The sequence below is a fragment of the Hyperoodon ampullatus genome, assembly GCF_949752795.1.
Source record: "Hyperoodon ampullatus genome assembly, chromosome: 4".
Taxonomy (NCBI): Eukaryota; Metazoa; Chordata; class Mammalia; order Artiodactyla; family Ziphiidae; genus Hyperoodon; species Hyperoodon ampullatus.
Genome location: NC_136917.1, coordinates 99,512,433 through 99,537,269, shown reverse-complemented (window position 1 = coordinate 99,537,269; position 24,837 = coordinate 99,512,433). Strand labels below are relative to the sequence as shown.

The 24,837-nt window shown below is 38.2% G+C and overlaps 1 protein-coding gene across 16 annotated transcripts in view; it reads right to left on the bottom strand.

The window, feature by feature from the left end:
* Positions 1–24,837, bottom strand: part of MCTP1 (multiple C2 and transmembrane domain containing 1) — a gene marked incomplete at both ends in the record, with an annotated part of 539,514 nt that overhangs the window by 186,227 nt on the left and 328,450 nt on the right. For 15 of the 16 annotated variants that reach the window (XM_079702735.1, XM_079702743.1, XM_079702744.1 and 12 more), the window contains 2 exons: positions 370–463; positions 5,283–5,469. The exons of the other annotated variant lie outside the window; for it this stretch is intronic. In XM_079702735.1, coding sequence (XP_079558861.1) covers positions 370–463; positions 5,283–5,469 — 281 coding nt within the window. The remainder of the gene's footprint in view (positions 1–369; positions 464–5,282; positions 5,470–24,837) is intronic. 16 annotated transcript variants of the gene reach the window in all.

Sequence of the window (24,837 nt, the reverse complement as noted above, 5' to 3'; positions counted from 1 at the left end):
ATGCTACAATATCATCTGAGGGAAGCTGATACTGTCTAAGAGAAAAAGATACAGCATTACTACCCCAAAATGCCAAAATGGTGAAACCTGGAAGAAATATAACCACTATGCTGACTAAACTTTGGAGAAGGCAACAATTCAAAAGTTGTTTCCCTTTTTATTGTTTACTTTTTAACATGTTACCCTTCTTTTAAAAAGCAGAGACAGTATAAAAATCAGGTGGATAGCAAATCTTTGTAAGATCAACAAACTTTGTATTATTTACTCTGATGATCGAGTCAGGTGAAATGAAAAGTTCAGTCATCACATGGTGTACACCTTGCATGCTGCTTGATATACAGGCAAAAGGAAAACTGCATCGGCTCTTACCTGTGACATCAGCGGCCATTAACCCTTCTGCTCTGATCACTTTCACCTGGAGGAATCCCACATCTTTCAGGTTGTGAAATATCCGCAATGGGCTCTGAAACATCAGTATTAGAAAAGAAAGGTCATAAAGGGTCTCAAAGAGTGCGCTGAGGAAATATTAAGTGTTACAGTTGATCTCAGGATGCTGCTTAAGTTATCAAAGGGATATTTGTGTTTCTTCAGTACAGATGACCTTTCCACCATCAAGAATGTATACAGACACACACACACACACACACGCACACACACATTTATGTAGATAATTGTTGCTATATAAGTAGATTTTTTGAAAGAGTAAAAAATACCACAACATTTCTCCCCCGTAAGTAATTAGCAGTAGATGATGAACAATAAATTATAAAATACGACATGTTTGCATTCTTCCATCAGTCTCCTTTACCAAGGCGCTCCAAGAAATCTTTTATCTATGGGCATGATGATTTGTAGACTATTGATTCTTAATACTGAATCTTAAGTTGTTGGTTAAGTAACACACTTCAGACTTTGGGAATAAGAAAGACAACATTAAATTAATTATTTTTCTACTCTTTTCTTCTTGGGCAGCTTTGCAAATGGTAGGTGCTAGATAAGGGTTAAATTAGTTAAGACTATTTTCTAATATTTGATTCAAAAGACATATTTCTACCACACACCTTTTAGGTGTTTTTAAAATTTATTTGCTTTATTTTTGTCTTCGAAAATAAATCAAGTTGATTAAAAAATAAATTCAAAAGTGATGAGTAATTTTTCTTAAATTTGTAATTTTGTTTGTCATAGTAGTAGGTATAGAAGTATACAAATTTTGATAGAAGAATCAGATCCAAATACTGAACCCTATTTAATTTCATAAATTAATAATGGTAGAGTTTGAATAAGCGTAATACCAGAAGGAATTAAAAGAGGGATAGCAAGAAAATAATTCAGAACTCTAATTAACGGACACAAATAGAGAGTAAAATCAACCTATAGAACATGATATGCATTTGTTTATTTATACTTCATTGCATCTTTCTCATGACAAGATCAGCACTTTTATTCAGTAAATCAAAGGTACTTCTTTATCATAATCGTTCAGATGCTTTAAAACCGGGAGCATAGCATAGTTTTACCTAATAAAGTTATCTATTAAAATGTTACTATGGAACATTCCCATCTTTGCATTGAGAATGTGAGAAGACTGACAAGCACAAGCTTACCGCGATATTAACTTTATCAACCCCATGTGACTAGTCATTGTTTACACTGATGCTCTGACCTTGGCACACTGAGAGGAGGAAAGGCAGATAGACGTGTAATCTCAGAGCCTAACTTTTAAAAAAGAGTGTTTAGCACAAGGATTAGCTCTTAATCTTTTATTGTTTTTAAACAGTTGTTTATCACCCAAACTGTGTTGAAACTACGCCCGTGACAGGGTTCAATAAAAATGCACTTCTCTCTCCATTTGCATTCCTGTAAATTACAGTTTAGAAGTGGAAACTTTAGACCACAGTATTATAATTCAGAGATTTGTAGGCATGTTGTCTTCCTAAGGGCGTAATGATCAGGTATGGGAAGCTGTTTCTAATCTCAGAGCTTACTGAGTGTTACAGACCAGGTAAGTCTCCTAATCTAACGATGGAGAAGAGTTTTAGCAAAAGGTTCCTGTCCTTTAATTTTTAGGAGCAATTTAAACTAAGTTTCACTGTGACTAAAACAAATATCTTCAGTCAGAGAATCGTTTTCATTCTGGTAACCTCACTGCAGAGTCACACTGCTTCTGGTGCTTCAGCTCCTAAGTTCTGCTTTCCATTTGGAGGGGTAATTATTATTTGAAGGTTTCATTTCCTCGAGTCAGCTGACGCTCTGTAATTTATTGCAAACTTCAACTGCTTAGGCCAGTAACACATGGATTATAATAAGACCATCAAAAAACAAAAAAGGAAAAAATGTAAATATATCAGTTTAAAAATATAACTTTAAGGAATGCTTCATCAAGAGGTATTCCTGCCTTGTTATTTATGGTTATTTTAGAAGGCCTCAAAACCTGGATGGCTTCTGAAGCCAGAAATTTCCATAGCAGAGGAATCTATGATTTGCTGTGTATCCTTTCAGCCCTCAATAGATGGGAAAAGATTGAAAGGCTCTGGAGAGGAGTCCTCTTTATTTTTTTAATGAAAGGCTGTATAATATATTTTCTCTATGGCTGCAGCAGCTGTCAGGGAGAGCATCTCAGTTCAGCTCTATTACGGGAGAGGCAATACCCCGTCCTATGGCATCGAGATGCTCTGAGGGGCCAGAACTGATTGACAGCTTGTCACCGTGACGTCTTATTCCATCTCTGTTATGGAGAAAATTAATGTCACACCACCAGCCTTATGACTCGCTGTCATCTTAGAACCGCTCACCTTTTATCAATGCTCTAAATAACATTTCAAGCCTATCGTCTCACGGTGGACAATCCGGTCAAGGGACATTAAATCAGATGACTGTGAAATGTCATAATAAAAATGGAATGCTAACAACTTCTTCTCTAAACTAGCTCCTCTGGTTTTTAAACTGTGACAAGGGGGAGCAAGGGTTCAGCATCCCCATTCTGAAAAGGTCATACAATCGCTCTTGGTCTACTACCCATTACTACCCACCCCCTGTTGACCTTCCCTGCTTCCCCACCACCCGCCCCGCAAAAAGAAGAAAAAAAAAGAAAAATGGAATTAGCCATCTTTTCAGAATGGGGTGATCAAATAATGGCACACACAGTAACGTCTGTTTAATTTGTGGGGCTTCAATGCTTTGCAATGAACAGCTGAATGACAGCAACGGAGAACCTTTTCAGGGCTGTTCCTTATGAGAGTGGGGCAATCCACTTACTTTCCTCACCAGAACCAGAGCCAAATCAAATTCTTAGGTTGAACCTAAACTTAAAAAAAATAAATACACAAGTTCTCACAGGAAAACATATGTATAATTCTCCAAATAAACTCTTTTATATTATATGTTTCTCCAAAACAAGTGATATTTCAAACATCATACAGTATTCATTCATTTTATAATCTATAGAATAAAAAGGAAACACTCTGAAACCCTAAATTATAGATCTTTGTCCTTGCATTGCTATGAGTAATCAAAATACATGTGCTATATTGCATACACTAGCTTCTTAGCAAATATGATTCTAAAGGGAGATACAGGCCTATGCTTGAAATTCAGGGCTAAAAAAAAGTATATTTAAACTTGGTTCACTTTTTAGTATATTGAGCAGAATATAATCTGAGAATTAGCCGGGACATCCACATAATATTTTACATTTTACTGAAATAATAACTAATATTTGAAAGTAGGTATAGAAACAAATACTCAAATTCTAAATGGAAATGGCTGATTTAAGGAATTCCTTACAGCAAAAAGGAAAAAAAAAACAGTAATTGGATCATTTCTAATTACCTAGCCCGTAGTATCATTCTAATATACGGGATAGTATCAAATATTAATCCATCAAATACAACATTATAATACCTAGAATCATTTTTATATTAATATATGAATTAATTTCTTTAAAATTGTTTTAATTCATGAGTCTCACTTCTGTGAACAGGAGAATATGTCTTGGTGGGTACCAAAATGTGAAATAATTTTCACAACTGCATTTATGTATTAGAAGAGGCCACACAATATCTTGGGCTCTTAGGTGGTTTAAAAATATATACTGTTTAGCCTTGCTAAGTCACCTCTATTAAATTGTTTATGATAACACCATTGGTGGATGAGTTGTACAAGCATTAGCAGACAGCTGATTCAGTGGAGATAGCCAGAATAAATTTGCTGAAGCACACATCCTGCTAATCTGTTTGAGGAATATTGTAGAGCATTAGTACCAGCACTTCATGTTATCTGCACAGCCTGATAAGGTACATCTTTATTAAATTCAGTTATTGGAAGGATGTCAGTCAGCAAATAGGAATATTTTAAAATCTAAAAAAAAAAAAAAAAATTAAGCGGTTCTTTGTTAGTCAGAGCTTGGTTTCATGACTGAGTGTCTAGAGGAGCCTTCTAAACACCTGGCAGCATTGTACAATACAAGCTTTGTAATTTTAAGTGGAAAAGCTTTTCTTTTTTCTTCCAGCTTCACGGGTACCGAGACATTCACTTTCTCGAGGCTTCACTAAGAGAGAACAATGGAGTAAGAGCTCCCCTCTCTGTTGATTCAAGAAAACTACATGGTGGGAAATGCAGACCGTGAGGATGCTGGGAAATAGGTAGATTTGGTTGTGAATGTTTGGGTTTGATAAAATTTGAGAAGGGTACTTATTTTAGTGACTCACTATGCCACCCTATCACTCCACATCTGATCGAAAGGTAAGAAAGCTTCCTTTTAATTATATTTCACATTCGATTTTTAAAAATTAAAGGAATGAAGTGAGGCTTTTCTAAGCAGTTGAAAGGAAAAAGTATTTCTGTGAATATCCTCCAGTAACCAACCTACTAATTAAAAAGCAGGTGAAGTTAACTCCATTTCAAACTTGTAAAGACAAAGAAATCTTAATTCCAATGACAAATAATCAATGAACTCATTTTAAAGTGTTATATAAACTCGACTTTCCATTACAGGAAGTTTCCCTGCATGATCATTTTGTGGTGTGATAAAATGACTAAGGAGAATCTCAGAATCTAGAACTTGCTCTGGAAGAGAGTCGAGAGAAGACCAGGTGTCTAGATATCCATGGGTACCCCAAGTGCTTCTGCAAAGATATGCATGGTATTTGCATCTGCCCAGGCTTCTGCTTCTGCTGATTCATCTGTCAGACAGCTTTGCAGATGTACTTCTATCACTCCATGTAAATTAGTTACAACCTCTTCTAGTCACCCATGACCCTGAAGGAGGAGGCTTACATACGTACATATCTCTTTAATATTTCCTCGCGTTCTTTCGGGTCCTCCAGGGAGTTGACGGAGAGGTCAGAGATGCTGACTGTGGCCGAAGCTGTCAGGGTGACCAGCAACACGAGGTGCCCCTCCCCTTCCTCCAGCTGCAACTCCAACTTGTGTGTCTGTTCCCTACTGAGAGCCGACAGGTCGATCTGGCACCTAAAAAGAAATGTTTTGAATTAGCAAAAGGCTTTTTTTTTTTTGCCACATCAAACAGTGGAGGTGCAGGCTGCTCAGAGCTATGTGAAAAATAAATCAATGGAAATACCATTTGGACCACTGGAAGCATATGTATTTCATGTCAGCTGACTTCACAAAATTCAGACTCTGATTATTTTAGTATCTAATTGCTTATTTCTTGTAAGATGCAAAACAAATGTGCTTATCTGATTTGATTACTACCCACTATCACCATATTTATAAATCAGCAGGGGCTTTCAGTCCCTAGATGGCCCAGATCAGTGGGGCTTTGCTTACAGAGAGACTAACGTGAGCTGTCTAAAGAGGCAAACTACCAAGAGTGAATTTTTGTGTCACTCTAAAACAATAGGTGTTTTGCCCTCGTTCTGAAATGTTATTAAGCAGAGAACAGACCATTTACTATGATGATGTCATACGTTTTACATTTTTAAAACCATGCCAATTTATTCATAGAACACTGCATAAATCTAAGTTAACAAACAAACAAATCCTCTGAAAACATTATAGCTGAAGTGTTACGGACGAGAGTTGCCTGAAGAGAGACTTTGTAATAGTATGGCAACACATGCTCGATATATCACCTCCTCAGAGCTGAACACTTTGCAGACTCTTTTCTTAAAAATGTCAATTGATTTGGAAGAGAAAGATACTGTGGTGACCAAAACCACAAGGGCAATAATCAGAGAGAAAGGGGGCAGACATGAATAAAAGACATTTGAAACAGGAAATAGCCAATTATAAGAATAGATGTGGTATCGTCATAAACAAGGGGTGGTCAGCTATTAGGGACAGATTAAATTTTTGCCCCTTCTTATTCTGCACTCTATTTATTGTTTATTATTTTGCTTTTAAGTTAAACATCTGTGAATAGGGCCTCAAAGCTTATGGTTGAGTTCAAACATCTTTAGTGAAAGTGATTTTAGAAACTGAATCAAAGTTTGACATTTATGTTTTATTTGTGCCTATCAAAAATGACATGAAAGATAGCCAGACTAGAAACAATTGGGAGAAAGAGGAATATAGATGCAAGAAATGAAGAAGAATAGAAACGTCCTGGTCAGTGACAAAAAATCTGCATGCACTAAATGCTAACTATCGAGACAGCAGGAAATTAGGGTCTGTACCAAGTCAGGAAAACATCTTCCTAAAGTTAGGATGTATATCAAGTAACCTCACTGTTTCTGCAAACACAATATCCATTTCAAAATACTCTCATGCTGTCCCCTTAGATTCTAAACGATGAAAAAACATATCAAATGCCTTATTTAATATTCAAATTTTAATTGGAATTAGTTCTTAATAATACCTGGAACGAATTGAGGGTTAAAAAATGCAATGGTGAAGAACAGCTAATCAAATGCATTCTCTAATAAAAAGGAGAAACATGAATATGATTTTCTACAGATCTTTCCAGCATCTGGCACAGTGCCTAACCTATAATTTGTTGAATGTGAATGAATCTTTGGACCAGATTGAGAGTATAACACTGGAGAATTGAACAGGGATGACAGTTCAGATAGTACTTTTGGTTGGTTAACTTGGGACCAAGAAAGGTCTTTCACTCACTCTGATCATGCACTTCCAGTCCTGCTCATGCCCTATTCCTATGTATGATACTGCATCACTCTTAAAACACATTGAAACCTTCTGGAGGATTTCCTTTTATGCCTATTACCATTAAGTGCTTGTCATTTAGGTGTTGGCCTCCTCCTCTTTTATATTAGAGTCATTGCATTTAATTCTTTAGAGTTGGGGAAGGTGTTCTAAAGATGCAGTCCAGGAACTGCAAACTGGCCACTCTAAGATCAAAGCTGGTCCATAGATTTGTTGTTTTTATTGTGCTAAAAAAGTTTTGAATTTAAATAACTTTAAAGAGAGAGCAAATGTCCTCTGAGTTATTGTCCCCAATACTGTCTAACTTACAGCTGGACTAGTTCACTTAATTCTGTACCCAGTGCCAATAGGCATAAGGATTTGTGATCCTCAAAATCTCCTTAATTTACCAATGAGGAAACTGAGGGCCAGAGAAGTCACATGAATCAATGGAGATACACAGCTAGTTATTAGCAGAGCCAGACCTGAGCCTAGCACTCTGGAATCTAAGATCTAGGCTTTTTCCTTAACCAGTCTGTCATTGCTGTAATTGTGCATCCTGGAGGAGTGTGCTATGTGAGGCAGTTTTTAAACGGGGTGATATCCAGACTTGTTTTGAACAGGACACATTAACTCAGGTTTCAAGTACAGAAGTGTGTTATTTTTATGCTTTAAAAATATGTACGAACTAGGAAGAATGTTGTAAGTAATTGCTCTTAGAAGATGATAAATTAAGACAAAATTAAAAATTGAATTTTAAAAGCTATGGAACTAATAAAATTTAAATTACCATTGCACATCTATAGGAAGGATTATACCTTTCTGCTGCAACTAAATTTTCAATATTGGGTACACTCGTAGAAATAGTCCCAGGTTCTGTCCTATATTTAATGGTTCAGAATTTTGACTATAATCATTCTAATATAGAAAATGCCTATGTATACAAATATTTTGAAAAGAGAGCATTAATGAATTCAAGATGCTTTTTGCTAGTTGAGGTTACTCAGATCTCCTATTCATCTAAAAACTCTGCTCAGGAGTAACCCTCAGATGCCATTTAAAGCAAAATGTCACCTGATAACCCAGCAAAATTGTCCTATTAACTTCAGGATAAAGTCAGCATTACAGCATCACTGATATCTGCATTAAATGGATATCGAATCAGATTATTGCTGGAATTTGGTGGAGAAAAAGCTTTTGCTATTCCTTTGTTGTTATTGAATAAATATGTACAAAGATGGAACTCCTTCAACATACTGTGTTGCAAAGTGAATTCAGGACTAATTACTAGGGGCCAGTGCTATGGTTTGAATGTTTGTGTGCTCTCCAAAATTCATATGTTGAAAACTAGTGCCCAATGTGATGATATTAAGAAGTGGGGTGGTTGGGAAGTGATTAGGTCATGAGAGTGGAGCCCTCGTGAATGGGATTAGTGCCCTTATAAAAAAGGCAAAAGAGAGATCTCTCACCCCTTCTATCATGTGAGGACACAGAAGAAAACAGCAGTTTATGAACCATGAAACCAGACACCAAATCTGCTTGTGTCTTGATCTTGGACTTCTCAATCCCCAGAACTGTGAAAAATAAATTTCTGTTGAATTCCATCCACCCAGTCTATGGTGTTCAGTTATAGCAGTCCAACAGGCAGATTCACCTGTACTTGGCTTGCCTGTACTATTATGTTCTCAACAAAGGAAGGATTCACTGTAGTTTGGTTACAGAAACACTAGGTGATCATTCAGGTGGTTCAGAATAAGCCAAAATTGATGGTTTTATATTGTTATGAAAATGAAAAGGCAAATTTTTAAAAGCATTGAAGCAAATTCATGAACTCCAAAAATATATACACAGACACATTCACAGGGGAAAGAGCCTGAGACTGGGCATCAGATTCCCTTGGTTCTAGCCCTCCATCTGTCACTAATTAGTTGGATGACCTTTTCCAAGACAACTTAGCCCCTGGAATTCCAGGTTTCTCATCTGTGATATGAGGGAATTGAACTAGATGAACTTCAAATTCTCAAAAACCTCAAATTCCACAATTTATTATAACTCTATCCATGTTTACCCTTGTTTACATCTTCCTTTCTTTGCAATTCCACAAACCAATAAAATGGTAAGAGAACAAATTCATCTTACAAGCAATGAAATATTATTCCTCAGATGTATTACACATCTACCCTGCTGAAAAAAGTCTGAATGTTGGTGCCAGAAGGCAGACAATCTAACCTAATATCAAATTGTCTTCTAAGGAGCACTAGGAGGGGGTGCATCCAGGTCACCATGCATGGAGTAAAAAAGGGAGTGTGGAGTCTCCTCTTCTGTTCAAAGAACAGCTCCCCTTACATCTGTTTTATATCTGGGTTCCACAAGGAACTTCTGGGTCCTCAGCTGCCTGCTTTGCCTCAGCCTCGACTTTGGCTGGGTCTTTCCAAGGGGCTGGTCCTCATCCCACCACTGTGACCAATCGGCTGGTCTTGAGTCCTTATAGGTCTTCCACCTGGGGCTGGCCTAGGACTGTCCTAACTTTCACTTGCCCAAATGGGCTGAGCACTCTGCTTGGCTGCCACTGTGCATCTAGGCCCAACTGCCACATGCCCAAAATTTCTGGCTTCTAAGGCCACTTCTGCACTTGGATAAAAAGCCACACTGTGGAGTATGGGACCTGGCTTCCTGATCAACTGCCAAAGAAACCAGATGAAACAATGCAGAAGTTTTCTCCTTATGGGGTGAACTTAGATCAATGGCATAGGTGATGGGAAGATAACTCCCCATGCCTTCCACCCTCTCACAAACCATTCCAAAGCAGGATTCTCCATATTGCCTGTCCACATGTGGCCAAGTGGGCACACCTGCTGGGCAACCACTGTGTCTCTGAAACACAGGGAACATGGCCAGCCCAGAAACTTATCACCGTGCATTACTTCCTAGTCTTCCCTGCCTCATGTTCTTTCTCTCTCTCTCTCAGGACCTGGGATTATACCTCCCAATTAAGTATCAGCACCTAATCCCTGCCTCAAGCTCTGTTTCCTAGGGAACCTGGTCGAAGGCAAAAATTATTGATACAATTTAATCCCCACAGTTACAGATGTCCAAAACCCAAACCTGACCATGTCCCACTCCTGGCTCCCCACCACCTATAAAATATCCTTAGTAAGGCAATGGGGCACTCCACAACCTACCATCAGCTTGGGTGTCATTTGTTGACTTACACTTACTACTTAAGTAATTCCTGACAGCTTGTAATTCTCCCATCATCCATGCTAGGGCTCACCTGTTTCTTTGTGTTTGCATGAAGCAACCCCTCTGCCTGAGATGATGTATCTACCTATGTATGCTTGGCTAATCTTTAACTAATTCTCATTGAAATTGTCTTTTCCTGTCAATCTCCTGATACACCTCAAGGGCAGGCATGTAGCACAGAGCTGGAATATAGTTGATGCTCTGTAAGTATTAAAGTACTTATGGATGAGGAGACAGAGGTTCAGAAAGGCGACAGTGGCAGAGCCAGGATTAGCCTGTAATGTGCTCATGTTACCATTTCTATATTGTCTTCCCAGAGAGAGGGTTGATTTCTTTCCAACACTCATTCATTCACTCATTCATTAACTATTTATTAAGTGCACTGTGTGTCAGGCCTCTGTTAAATTTGGGGGATTCAGCCCTTTCTAAGCCTTCTGGTTTCTCACATCCTTATTTCCAGAACTACCGCAGACCTAGTGTGTTGCTTTTAGTGAAGTTATTTGGCTTCAGAGTTCACGTCAGGGGTTCAGAACACCAAAGTTTTAACAAAGCTGAATTATTCATTAGTATTGTGATATCAAGCAAGTTATAAACTTTTTGTGCATCAGCTTTCCTCGTTTATGCCTTCTCTTTGCATAGAATTGTAAAAACACAAGAATAACAGATAAAAAACTACTTTGAAAAGATGAAAGTGCTATGTAACTATAATACATAGTTTTATTATCTCATATGCCTTAGTTTGATATTGTACAATTTTAAAATGTACTGTCTGTTCCAAACTCATCAGTCAATCAATCATCAATAGAAGAATCAAAAGAGACTCAAAACTGAGATTGGAGAGCTATTTTCTTTCATTCCACAAATGGGGAAACTGAGGCTCAGAGGAATTAAGTGATGGCAAGACTTCACATTTACTGACTTCCATAGCAAAGCTTGAAATTCTTTGCACCTTTTAAAAACTATATGCATTAGTTAGCCACATGAAAGGAATATATCACATTTATTTGGTGACGTTTTCCCCTAAGTTAAAGGAGAAAAATTTCAGTATTCTTGTCACCTTTTTCTCCCCGCCTTTTCTTCTGCCATGCCTAAACCAGTAACCAATGATAGTTTTACCCAGATGAAACAGTTTTGTGATTAGCACCGTTGATGTACACACGGGGTACAGGACGTAAATGTTAGGCTTATTTGGATGTATTTTTTAATTTAAAATAGGACAGGATTCAAACTTCATAAATATTTTATATATGCATTAACACTGGTAGCCCATACATCAGATATGTCACATGTGACCTGCAAGTATTTTGAGGGACGAGCAGAAGCTGCATGACATGGAAGGGTGGACAGTGGCCCCCAAACTTGTTGACTGGCTTTCAGTGAATTGCAGTCCATATATGCTCGGTTAGGTGGACTTACGGATTATATCATCTAGTTTTAACTGAACTAATCCTCACAAAATGAACAGTGGCTTTCAAAAATCCCAGTAAATTAGGAGGTTGGGATTAACATACACACACTACTATGTATAAAATAGGTAATCAACAAGGACCTACTGTATAGCACAGGGAACACTACTCAGTACTCTGTAATAACCTATATGGGAAAAGAATCTGAAAAAGAATAGATATATGTATATGTATAACTAAATCATTTTGCTGTACGCCTGAAACTAACACAACATTGTAAATCAACTATACTCCAATGTAAAATAAAAATTAAAAAAAGATCCCAGTAGAGAAACTGTGGATTGAGTATAATACTAATTGAACAAGCATAAGTGAACAGAATGATAAACAAGAACACACAGAGTTGACACGTTTACTCCTAGCCCATCTGTCTGTCAGCTATACTCTGATTCTGGTTTACAAACCAATAGTGTGGCATAATCAGATCTAGCAAGAATTCAAACAAAATTCAACTTAAAATTATCAGGAAGAATATCTGCAACAAAAATTTACATCTCCTCTAACAAGGAACTTCTAAGTGTGTTTTGTGCCCTGAAGTACTAGCTCATGATATTACAAAGCCATCATAATAAGAGGACATTTAAAAATGAAGCCTTCAGGACAGGAAGACAAGCCTCTATAGAATTTCTTTGGTGGGGGGGTCATTTCTAAAAACACATTTTACTAATTTGGACCAAATTTAACGATAAAATTAGGAAGTTTTTTGAGATTTACTGCATGAGAGCTACTTTACGTTAGTAAAACAAACACATAGTATAAGATCTTATATTATAAATCAATATGATACATAATTCTTTAGAATCTTTGCATTTTAAAGAATTCAATAGGTAACCACTAATGTGTTTTCAAGTTTCATGATTATGCAGTGTACATGCCACCTCTGACATTACTAACTGCTAATGCAGTTATTGCCTTTCTGTTGTCAGCAACTGTCACTGTCCAACTGTCTTTGGGGAGACGGCTTTATCAGAGCATACTTCTACAAACTTGGGAGCTTCCCCATTCATTGCCTCGAAGGTAAGCTATTTAATATACACACTGTCTTTGGAAACTGCATGGTGCATGGAAACTGTCTTTGGAAATGCTTATCGTAGACAAAATACTGCAGTGAGTATAAACTTTCTGAGAAAATCTTCAGAAGAAAAAATAGTAAGCCATGAAAGAAAATGGATTAAAATCTTAATATATTTGGCTTAGGTTGAGTTTAGGAAAAACCAAGACAAGAATCAATGACATTCTTTACTGAAATACTGTCTCTTTCCCAAATAAAATATTTCACTCAATCCTTAGTAAGAAAAATGGTGAAATAGAAAGATTTCGTTAAACACTCTCTTCAGTTTAGAATTTTCTCACTAGTTATCTTTGTGCTTTCAAATTAATAATGAGGCAGGATTGCTCCTACTCTTATTTACATAGGAAGTAGAACAATCATCGTAGTATTTATATCACAAATAAGAAACACTGCAAATCAGAGTCTAGTGTCAAATGCTCAAACGCAATGACCTTCAACTTTAAGAAAACATTTAGTTAACATGCAAAGTCAAAGGCTGTTTTCCTCATTTACCACACTATACCTGGACAGACATACATGTACTATGTATAGTACATAGGAGGTACTCATTCCACATTCTCTTTCCTTTGGCATTAAATATAGAGTCATAGATTTATTTTATGGTTGAAAGCATTTGTTCTTCACCCGGAACTTGCCCATTTGGTGTAACTTTTTCTTCTATATTAGTAATAAAAATTGTGTTGAAATAGAACTCTCTACTGAAGTTTACATCTATAGCACTTTATTGTCATGGGCAGTACCAATGCCTCGGCCCTGATCACAATGCAACAAATAAAGTTAGTAGTAATCCACTAACCTAAAATATATGTGCTCCAAATCAATGCCACTTTAAAGATAAAAAAGCATTTTGCACACTAATAAATAAGGCTATAAATCTTGCTATATTGGATTGCAAATAACTCGACTGAATGAAATTGCTTGACATGGGATTTACTTACTCTGCACGTTCATAAAAACAACTTGTTTTCTGACAGCACTCATTCTTGGCAATTTACCACAGCTGTCAGCAGACAATTTGTTCAGATTACTGCTCTGCATAAAAGTGTAACAATCAGGAGGATTTATTAGCTGATTATCGTAAAGGTGGCAGTCCGTCTTGCCTGCCAAAATGCAGGTAATCAGAAAGTTAAATAATTACATGCAGATTAACATTATTTCACCTTTCCTTGAAATCTGTAGTTCAGCGACAGGTAAAATTTGTTGTTCAAACTTGCAGTACGGTGCACACCACCCAAGTGGGTTTACTGACTTCTTGGCACTTTATCGAGCCCTTAATGGCTTCAGAACATACTGAACACCAGACTGAGGTGAAAGGGGCATGGACTTTAAAATCAGGAGTCCTGGATTTGAGTCTCAGATCAATCACCCCAAATTCACACTAGATGAACAATCTCTAAACCTCCTTTTTTGCTAGACCTCTAAACCTGCCTCACTTTTTGCACCGGCAAAATTGGTACAATATGAAGTATCCTTGTTACCCCCTAATATTGAACTAATGTATGTAATAATAGTGCCCTATACAGTGTAAAGCACTATTATTATTGTTTCTTTCCATTCATGGTAAATTTATTTTTGTGTAAAATTTAACAACCAGATGGCATTAACTCACTTGATATTATAATGGTGAAAAAGTTATAAGTATCTTGGTAAATGCATAGGCTACTTTTTATTCAAATGCAACCGTTCAGTATTTTTTAAGTACAAAGATTACTCAGACACTTAGACATTTTAACCCATTAATTCTCCCTTTTGAATTATATACAAATATCTTTCTTAATTATACTGAAACTTTGTACTTTCCACTAAGGCATGCCGTTCTAATTGCCTTTGCATTAACATCAGGTGTCAAATGCTATATTTATTTAGAGAAGGAAGAGCCATAATTTCCAGTATTCAGTCAAACTTCAGGTATTTAAATTTAAATCCAGCAAGTATTTATTAAGCACCTATTACTTGCCACATACTTTAATAGGTATTGAGGATGCCACAATGAACAAAGCACTCAAAAACCCCTGCCTTCATGAAGCTCACATTCAAGTGATGGAAAATACATGATAAAATAAGTAAGTGAAATGCACAGTATGTCAAATGGTGATTATTTGGATGGAGAAAACAAAGCAGGATAGAAGAAACGTAATGTCAAGGAAAAGAAGTTTCGATTTTCAATAGGGTTGGTATGGCTGTCTCCCTGATGTGACATTTGTGCATAGACCTAAAGAAGGTAAAGAAGCAAGGCAGGTGGACGCCTGAAGAAAGAGTGTCACAGATGGAGGGAAAGATCCTGAGGTGGGAAGGTATATGATGCACCTGAGGAACAGCAAAGAGGCTGGGACAGAGCAGAGGGAGGGAGGGGCAAAGTAGCAGAAGTTCAGGGCAGAGGGGTCGCAGGGCCAGATCACCAGGAGCATCAGAGGGCTCTATGAGGACACTGGTTGTACACAGACTGAGATGGGAAACAACTACAGGGCTTCGAGCAGAGGAGTTAAATTATTTTGTTGATGTTATGTGGAAGGAAGGAGAACAGGAGGCTCTTGCCACTGCCCACATGAAACTGATGGTGGCTTCAACAGGAAACAGAATGATTGAGATGATAAGGGTGATTTCTGACTATATTCTGAAGGAGAAGTTTTCAAGTTGCTGAATGAATTTGATGAGAATGAAAGAAAAGAATAAAAAATGACTCCAAGATTTTTGGTGTTAGCAACGAACGAGAGAGAATCCTGACGGAGGAGCAGATTTGGGGCGCTGAGGGTGAGAAGTCTGGCTTTGGACCTGCTAAATTGGAGAAGCCTATTAGACGTCCAAATGGAGACTTCAAGCAGGCAGTTGGACGTGGAGTTAAGGAGTGGATCTGTATGTTTGTCGTTGTCAATCTTAGGTGGTATGGAAAGCACAAGAGTGGGTGAAGGCACCATGGGGGCAGGGATAGACAGAGAAGATGCCCAGGGAGTGAGCTCTAATGGTCTCCAGAATTAAATCAGGAGGCAAACGAGGAAAAATCTGCGGGGGAGATGAAGAAAGAGCATGTGATGAGGTAAGAGGAAAACAGAGCCCTCTGTTCTGGAAGCCAACTGAAAAAACCTGTTTTAAGGAAGGAAGCTAACAGCCAAGCCCAGCGCGGCTGCTGGATCAGGTAAGATGTAGGTTAAACACTGGCCATTGAATTTAGCAACGTGGTGGTCACAGGTGACCTTGACAAGAGCAGTTTGTTGGGGCAAAAGCCTGACTACGTGGGATAAAGTGAGAATGGGAGTGGGTACTGTTCAGTGTAAAAATAGTTTGCAGTGTGTTGACACCCCAGATTTGCAAGTGGCTCTTTCATTCATAGCCAGTCTTATCTTTGTAATAAACAAACAAACAAAGCCCTGTTATAGAGTATACACTTACAAAAACGCATTTCAAAAATCATTATATGTGGGAGACCTTCAAGATGGCGGAGGAGTAAGACGCGGAGATCACCTTCCCACAGATACATCAGAAATACATCTACACGTGGAACAACTCCTACAGAACATCTACTGTACGCTGCCAGAAGACCTCAGACTTCCCAAAAGCCAAGAAACTCCCCACGTACCTGGGTAGGGCAAAAGAAAAAAGAAAAAACAGAGACAAAAGAATAGGGACGGGACCTGCACCAGTGGGAGGGAGCCGTGAAGGAGGAAAGGTTTCCACACACTAGGAAGCCCCTTCGTGGGCGGAGACTGCGGGGGGCAGAGGGGGGAAGCTTCGGAGCCACGGAGGAAAGCACAGCAACAGGGGTGCGGAGGGCAAAGCGGAGAGATTCCCACATAGAGGATCAGTGCCGACCAGCACTCACCAGGCCGGGAGGCTTGTCTGCTCACCCGCCGGGGCAGACGGGGCTGGGAGCCGAGGCTCGGGCTTCCGTCGGAGCGCAGGGAGAGGACTGGCGGCGTGAACACAGCCTGAAGGGGTTAGTGTGCCACAGCTAGCCAGGAGGGAGTCCGGGGGAAAGTCTGGACCTGCCGAAGAGGCAAGAGACTTTTTCTTCCCTCTTTGTTTCCTGGTGCGCGAGGAGAGGGGATTAAGAGCGCCGCTTAAAGGAGCTCCAGAGACAGGCGCGAGCAGCGGCTAACAGCGCGGACCCGAGACTGGCATGAGACGCTAAGGCTGCTGCTGCCACCACCAAGAAGCCTGTGTGCAAGTACAGGTTGCTCTCCACACCCGCCTTCCGGGGAGCCTGTGCAGCCCGCCACTGCCAGGGTCCCGTGATCCAGGGACAACTTCCCGGGGAGAATGCACGGCGCGCCTCAGGCTGTTGCAATGTCACGCCGGCCTCTGCCGACGCAGGCTTGCCCCGCACTCCGTACCCCTCCCTCCCCCCAGCCTGAGTGAGCCAGAGCCCCCGAATCAGCTGCTCCTTTAACCCCGTCCTGTCTGATCGGAGAACAGGCTCCCTCAGGCGACCTACACGCAGAGGCGGGGCCAAATCGAAAGCTGAACCCAGGGAGCTGTGCGAACAAAGACGAGAAAGGGAAATTTCTCCCAGCAGCCTCAGGAGCAGCGGATTAAATCTCCACAATCAACTTGATGTACCCTGCATCTGTGGAATACCTGAATAGACAACGAATCATCCCAAAATTGAGGCAGTGGACTTTGTGTGATTTTGCCTGTTTAGCTTTACTTTTACCATTTGTTCTAGGGTTCTGTCTGCCCGTTTTGTTTTGTTTTGTTTTTAGTATAGTTTTAGCATTTGGTTTCATTGGTGGATTCATTTTTTAGTTTGGTTGCTCTCTTCTTTCTTTCCTTTTTTAAATTACTTTTTAATTTTTTATTTTTAATAATATTTTTTAATAACTTTATTTTCTTTTCTTTTTTTCTTTCTTTCTTTCCTTTTTTCTCCCTTTTCTTCTGAGCCATGTGGCTGACAGGGTCTTGCTGCTCTGGCCGGGTGTCAGGCCTGTGCCTCTGAGGTGGGAAAACAAAGTTCAGGACATTGGTCCACCAGAGACCTCCCGGCTCCATGTAATATCAAACATCAAAAGCTCTCCCTGAGATCTCCATTTCAACACTAAGACCCAGCTCCATTCAACGACCAGCAAGCTACAGTGCTGGCCACCCTATGCCAAACAACTAGCAAGACAGGAACACAACACCACCCATTAGCAGAGAGGCTGACTAAAATCATAATAAGGTCACAGACACCCCAAAACACAGCACTGGATGCACTCCTGCCCACCAGAAAGACAAGATCCAGCCTCAACCACCAGAACACAGGCACCAGTCCCCTCCACCAGGAAGCCTACACAACACACTGAACCAATCTTACTCACTGGGGCAGACACCAAAAACAGTGGGAACTACAAACCTGTAGTTTATGAAAAGGAGACCCCAAACACAGTAAGCTTAGCAAAATGAGAAGACAGAGAAACACACAGCAGATGAAGGAGCAAGGTAAAAACCCACCAGACCAAACAAATGAAGAGGATATAGGCAGTCTACCTGAAAAAGAATTCAGAGTAATGATAGTAAAGATGATCCAAAAATCTTGGAAATAGAATGGAGGAAATACAAGAAACGTTTAACAAGGACCTAGAAGAACTAAAGAGCAAACAGTGATGAACAACACAATAAATGAAATTAAAAATTCTCTAGGAGGAATCAATAGCAGAATAACTTGAGGCAGAAGAACGGATAAGTAAGAACGGAAATAACTACCACAGAGCAAAATAAAGAAAAAAGAATGAAAAGAATTGAGGACAGTCTCAGAGACCTCTGGGACATTAAATGCACCAACATTTGAATTATAGGGGTCCCAGAAAAAGAAGAAAAAAACAAAGGGACTGAGAAAATCTTTGAAGAGATTATAGTTGAAAACTTCCCTTATATGGGAAAGGAAATAGTTATTCAAGTCCAGGAAGCACAGAGAGTCCCATACAGGATAAATCCAAGGAGAAACACGCCAAGACACATATTAATCAAAATATCAAAAATTAAATACAAAGAAAAAATATTAAAAGCAGCAAGGGAAAAACAACAAATAACATACTAGGGAACTCCCATAAGGTTAACAGCTTATCTTTCAGCAGAAACTCTGCAAGCCAGAAGGGAGTGGCAGGACATATTTAAAGTGATGAAAGGGAAAAAACCTACGACCAAGAAAACTCTACCCAGCAAGGATCTCAATCAGATTCGAAAGAGAAATAAAAACCTTCAAAGAGAAGCAAAAGCTAAGAGAATTCAGCACCACCAAACCAGCTTTACCACAAATGCTGAAGGAACTTCTCTAGGCAGGAAACACAGAGCAGGAAAAGACCTACAATAACAAACCCAAAACAATTAAGAAAGTGGTAATAGGACCATACATATCGATAACTACCGTAAATGTAAATGGATTAAATGCTCCAACGAAAAGACAAAGACAGGCTGAATGGATACAAAAATAAGACCCGTAAATATGTTGTCTACAAGAGACCCACTTCAGATATAGGGACACGTACAGACTGAAAGTGAGGGGATGGAAAAAGATATTCCAGGCAAATGGAAATCAAAAGAAAGCTGGAGTAGGAATTCTCATGTCAGACAACATAGACTTTAAAATAAAGAATATTACAAGAGACAAAGAAGGAGACTATATAATGATCAAGGTATCAATCCAAGAAGAAGATATAACAATTATAAATATTTATGCACCCAACATAGGAGCACTGCAATATGTAAGGCAAATGCTAACAGCCATAATAGGGGCAACACAATCATAGTAGGGGACTTTAACACCCCACTTTCACCAATGGACAGATCATCCAAAATGAAAATAAATAAGGAAACACAAGCTTTAAATGATACATTAAACAAGATGGATTTAATTGATATTTTTAGGACATTCCATCCAAAAACAGCAGAATACACTTTCTTCTCAAGTGCTCATGGAAAATTCTTCAGGATAGATCAGAACTTAAGTCACAAATCAAGCCTTGGTAAATTTAAGAAAATTGAATTCATATCAAGTATCTTTTCTGACCACAACGCTATGAGACTAGATATCAATTACAGGAAAAGAGTCTGTAAAAAAATTTAAAAATGGAGGCTAAACAATACACTACTATATAACCAAGAGATCACTGAAGAAATCGAAGAGGAAATCAAAAAATTCCTAGAAACAAATGACAATGAAAGCACGACCACCCCAAACCTATGGGATGCAGCAAAAGCAGTTCTAAGAGGGAAGTTTATAGCAATACAATCCTACCTCAAGAAACAAGACACATCTCAAATAAACAACCTAACCTTACACCTAAAGCAATTAGAGAAAGAAGAACAAAAAACCCCAAAGTTAGCAGAAGAAAAGAAATTAAGATCAGATCAGAAATAAATGAAAAAGAAATTAAAGAAACGATAGAAAAGGTCAGTAAAACTAAAAGCTGGTTCTTTGAGAAGATAAACAAAATTGATAAACCATTAGCCAGACTCATCAAGAAAAAAAGGGAGAAGACTCAAATCAATAGAATTAGAAATGAAAAAGGAGAAGTAACAACTGACACTGCACAAATACAAAGGATCATGAGAGATTACTACGAGCAACTCTATGCCAAAAAAATGGACAACCTGGAAGAAATGGACAACTTCTTAGAAAAGCACAACCTTCGAGGCTGAAGCAGGAAGAAATAGAAAATATAAACACACCAATCACAAGCACTGAAATTGAGACTGTGATTAAAAATCTTCCAACAAACAAAAGCCCAGGATGAGAGGGCTTCACAGGCGAATTCTATCAAACATTTAGAGAATAGCTAACACCTATCCTTCTCAAACTCTTCCAAAATATAGCAGAGGGAGGAACACTCCCAAACTCATTCTATGAGGCCACCATCACACTGATACCAAAACCAGACAAAGATGTCACAAAGAAACAAAACTACAGGCCAATATCACTGATGAACATAGATGCAAAAATCCTCAACAAAATACTAGCAAACAGAATGCAACAGCACATTAAAGGGATCATACACCATGATCAAGTGGGGTTTATTCCAGGAATGCAAGGATTCTTCAATATATGCAAATAGATCAATGTGATAAACCATATTAACAAATTGAAGGAGAAAAACTATATGATCATCTCAATAGATGCAGAAAAAGCTTTCGACAAAATTCAACACACATTTATGATAAAAACCCTCCAGAAAGTAGGCATAGAGGTAACTTACCTCAACATAATATAGACCATATATGACAAACCCACAGCCAACATCGTTCTCAATGGTAAAAAACTGAAACCATTTCCTCTAAGACCAGGAATAAGACAAGGTTGTCCACTCTCACCACCATTATTCAAAATAGTTTTGGAAGTTTTAGCCACAGCAATCAGAGAAGAAAAAGAAATAAAAGGAATCCAAATCAGAAAAGAAGAAATAAAGCTGTCACTGTTTGCAGATGACATGATATTATATATAGTGAATCCTTAAAGACTCTACCAGAAAACTACTAGAGTTAGTCAACGAATTTGGTAGAGTAGCAGGATACAAAATTAATGCCCAGAAATCTCTTTCATTCCTATACACTAATGATGAAAATTCTGAAAGAGAAATTAAGGAAACACTCCCATTTACCACTGTAACAAAAAGAATAAAATACCTAGGAATAAACCTACCTAAGGAGACAAAAGACCTGTAGGCAGACAACTATAAGACACTGATGAAAGAAATTAAAGATGATACAAACAGATGAGAGATATACCATGTTCTTGGATTGGAAGGATCAACATTGTGAAAATGACTATAGCACCCAAAGCAATCTACAGATTCAATGCAATCCCTATGAAACTACCAATTGCATTTTTCACAGAATGAGAACAAAAAAATTTCACAATTTGTACGGAAACATGAAAAACCCTGAATAGCCAAAGCAATCTTGAGAAAGAAAAACGGTGGTGGAGGAATCAGGTTTCCTGACTTCAGACTCTACTACAAAGCTACAGTAATCAAGGCAGTATGGTTCTGGCACAAAAACAGAAATATAGATCAATGGAACAGGATAGAAAGCCCAGAGATAAACCCGGGCACATATGGTCACCTTATTTTTGATAAAGGAGGCAAGAATATACAATGGAGAAAAGACAGCCTCTTCAATAAGTGGTGCTGGGAAAACTGTACAGCTACATGTAAAAGAATGAAATTGGAACACTTCCTAACACCATACACAAAAATAAAATGGATTAAAGACCTAAGTGTAAGGCCAGAGACTATAAAACACTTAGAGGAAAACATAGGCAGAACACTCTATGACGTAAATCACAGCAAGATCCTTTTTGACCCACCTCCTAGAGAAATGGAAATAAAAAGAAAAATAAACAAATGAGACCTAATGAAACTTAAAAGCTTTTGCATAGCAAAGGAAACCATAAACAAGATGAAAAGACAACCCTCAGCATGGGAGAAAATATTTGCAAATGAAGCAACTGACAAAGGATTAATCTCCAAAATTTACAAGCAGCTCATGCAGCTCAATATCAAAAAAACAAACAACCCAATCCAAAAATGGGCAGAAGACCTAAATAGACATTTCTCCAAAGATATACAGATTGCCAAAAAACACATGAAAGAGTGCTCAACATCACTAATAATTAGAGACATGCAAATCAAAACTACAATGAGGTATCACCTCACACCAGTCAGAATGGTCATCATCACAAAATCTACAAACAGTAAATGCTGGAGAGGGTGTGGAGAAAAGGCAACCCTCTTGCATTGTTTGTGAGAATGTAAATTGATACAGCCACTATGGAGAACAGTATGGAGTTTTTTTAGAAAACTAAAAGTAGAACTACCATATGACCCAGTAATCACACTACTAGGCATATACCCTGAGAAAACCATAATTCAAAAAGTCATGTACCACAATGTTCATTGCAGCTCTATTTACAATAGCCAGGACATGGAAGCAACCATGTGTCCATCGACAGGTGAATGGATAAAGAAGATGTGGCACATATATCCAATAGAATATTACTCAGCCATAAAAAGAAAGGAAACAATTATTTGTAGTGAGGTGCATGGACCTAGAGACTGTCATACAGAGTGAAGTAAGTCAGAAAGAGTAAAACAAATACTGTATGCTAACATATACATATGGAATCTTAAAAGAAAAAAAATGGTTCTGATGAACCTAGGGGCAGGATAGGAATAAAGATGCAGATATAGAGAATGGACTTGAGGACCCGGGGAGGGGGAAGGGTAAGCTGGCATGAAGTGAGAGAGTGGCATGGACTTATATACACTACCAAATGTAAAATGGATAGCTAGTGGGAAGCAGCCACACAGCACAGGGAGATCAGCTCGGTGCTTTGTGACCACCTCGAAGGGTGGGATAGGCAGGGTGGGAGGGAGAAGCAAGTGGGAGGAGATATGGGGATATATGTATATGTATAGCTGATTCACTTTGTTATAAAGCAGAAATTCACACACCATTGTAAAGCAATTATACTCCAATAAAGATGTTAAAAAAAAAGAAAAAAGAAAAAAAAATCAGTATATGTGACCCAAACTGGAAAATAAAGTGAATAATAAAAAAACTATAACACAGTACACTAGTGTGTGTAGATAATCTAATCCATTCACGTGTTCCAAATTTGGGACTAATTCAGACAGGATCCTTAAAAACCATTATTAGACATTGATGGGAGAGTTACCCTCTATGGCTAACTTTAAATTTATTCACCAGCCACCAATCAACTCCCAGAAGTCTCTAATTTCTAAGTGAATAGAGGCATATCTTAATTATTCCCACCACACACACACAAAAAGATAATTATGTGATGTGATAGAGGTGCTAACTATAGCTATGATGGCAATCATGTTATAATATATAAATCTATTAAAACAATACATTGTACACCTTAAATTTACATGTTACATGCAAAGTATGTTTCAATAAAATTAATTTATTAAAAAAAGTTAATACAACAGAGAATGTTGCAACAACAGCTTGCAGAAGAATTCAGAAAGAGTCATGTACCACAGTGTTCACTACAGCTCTATTTACAATAGCCAGGACATGGAAGCAACCTAAATGCCCATCGATAGATGAATGGATAAAGAAGATGTTGTACATATATAGAATGGAATATTACTCAGCCATAAAAGGGAACAAAATTGGGTCATTTGCAGAGACGTGGATGGATCTGGAGGCTGTCATACAGAGTGAAGTAAGTCAGAAAGAGAAAAACAAATATCATATTAACGCATATATGTGGAACCTAGAAAAATGGTACAGATGAACTGGTTTGCAGGGCAGAAATAGAGATACAGATGTAGAGAACAAACGTATGGACACCAAGGGGGGAAAGTGGTGGGGGGGTGGGGATGGTGGTGTGATGAATTGGGCGATTGGGATTGACATGTATACACTGATGTGTATAAAATTGATGACTAATAAGAACCTGCTGTATACAAAATAAATAAAAGTCAAAAATTGAGAAAAAAAAAGAATACAGAAGACCCTGATGACAGTTTTACTCCTGTCACTTTAATCTTAGAACTCAAATTTAATTAGAAGGTAACTATTCTCTTCTAAACTATCCTAGGACCAAGGGATTCTATTATAATCTGCATTATTTCCACTGTTACCATACAACCTTGACATAAACACATGCAACTCTCTTGCCCACCACTTAGATCTAATAATATATTGTTCTTCAGTGGCAGGATGTGTGTAAAGTACAATTTAGTAAGTATAAAGTCAGATACCAAGAGTTTCTGCTGCTATCTGGCCATCACGTAGCTTGGAAATGATGATATTTGCCAGGGTCATTTCCTTTTTCTGCAACAGGCATCTTTGTTAAATTAGCAAAGTGTACAACAATTTTGTATTGTCCACTTTGCTTATCTCAAAATTCAACAATAAATCCCTTTACTGTGTAAAATGGTTTAAACTGATACTCAAAAGCTGTCCTAGGAGTCTTCTTGTCTACCTGTGCTCTTGTTTACTCTAAAACTT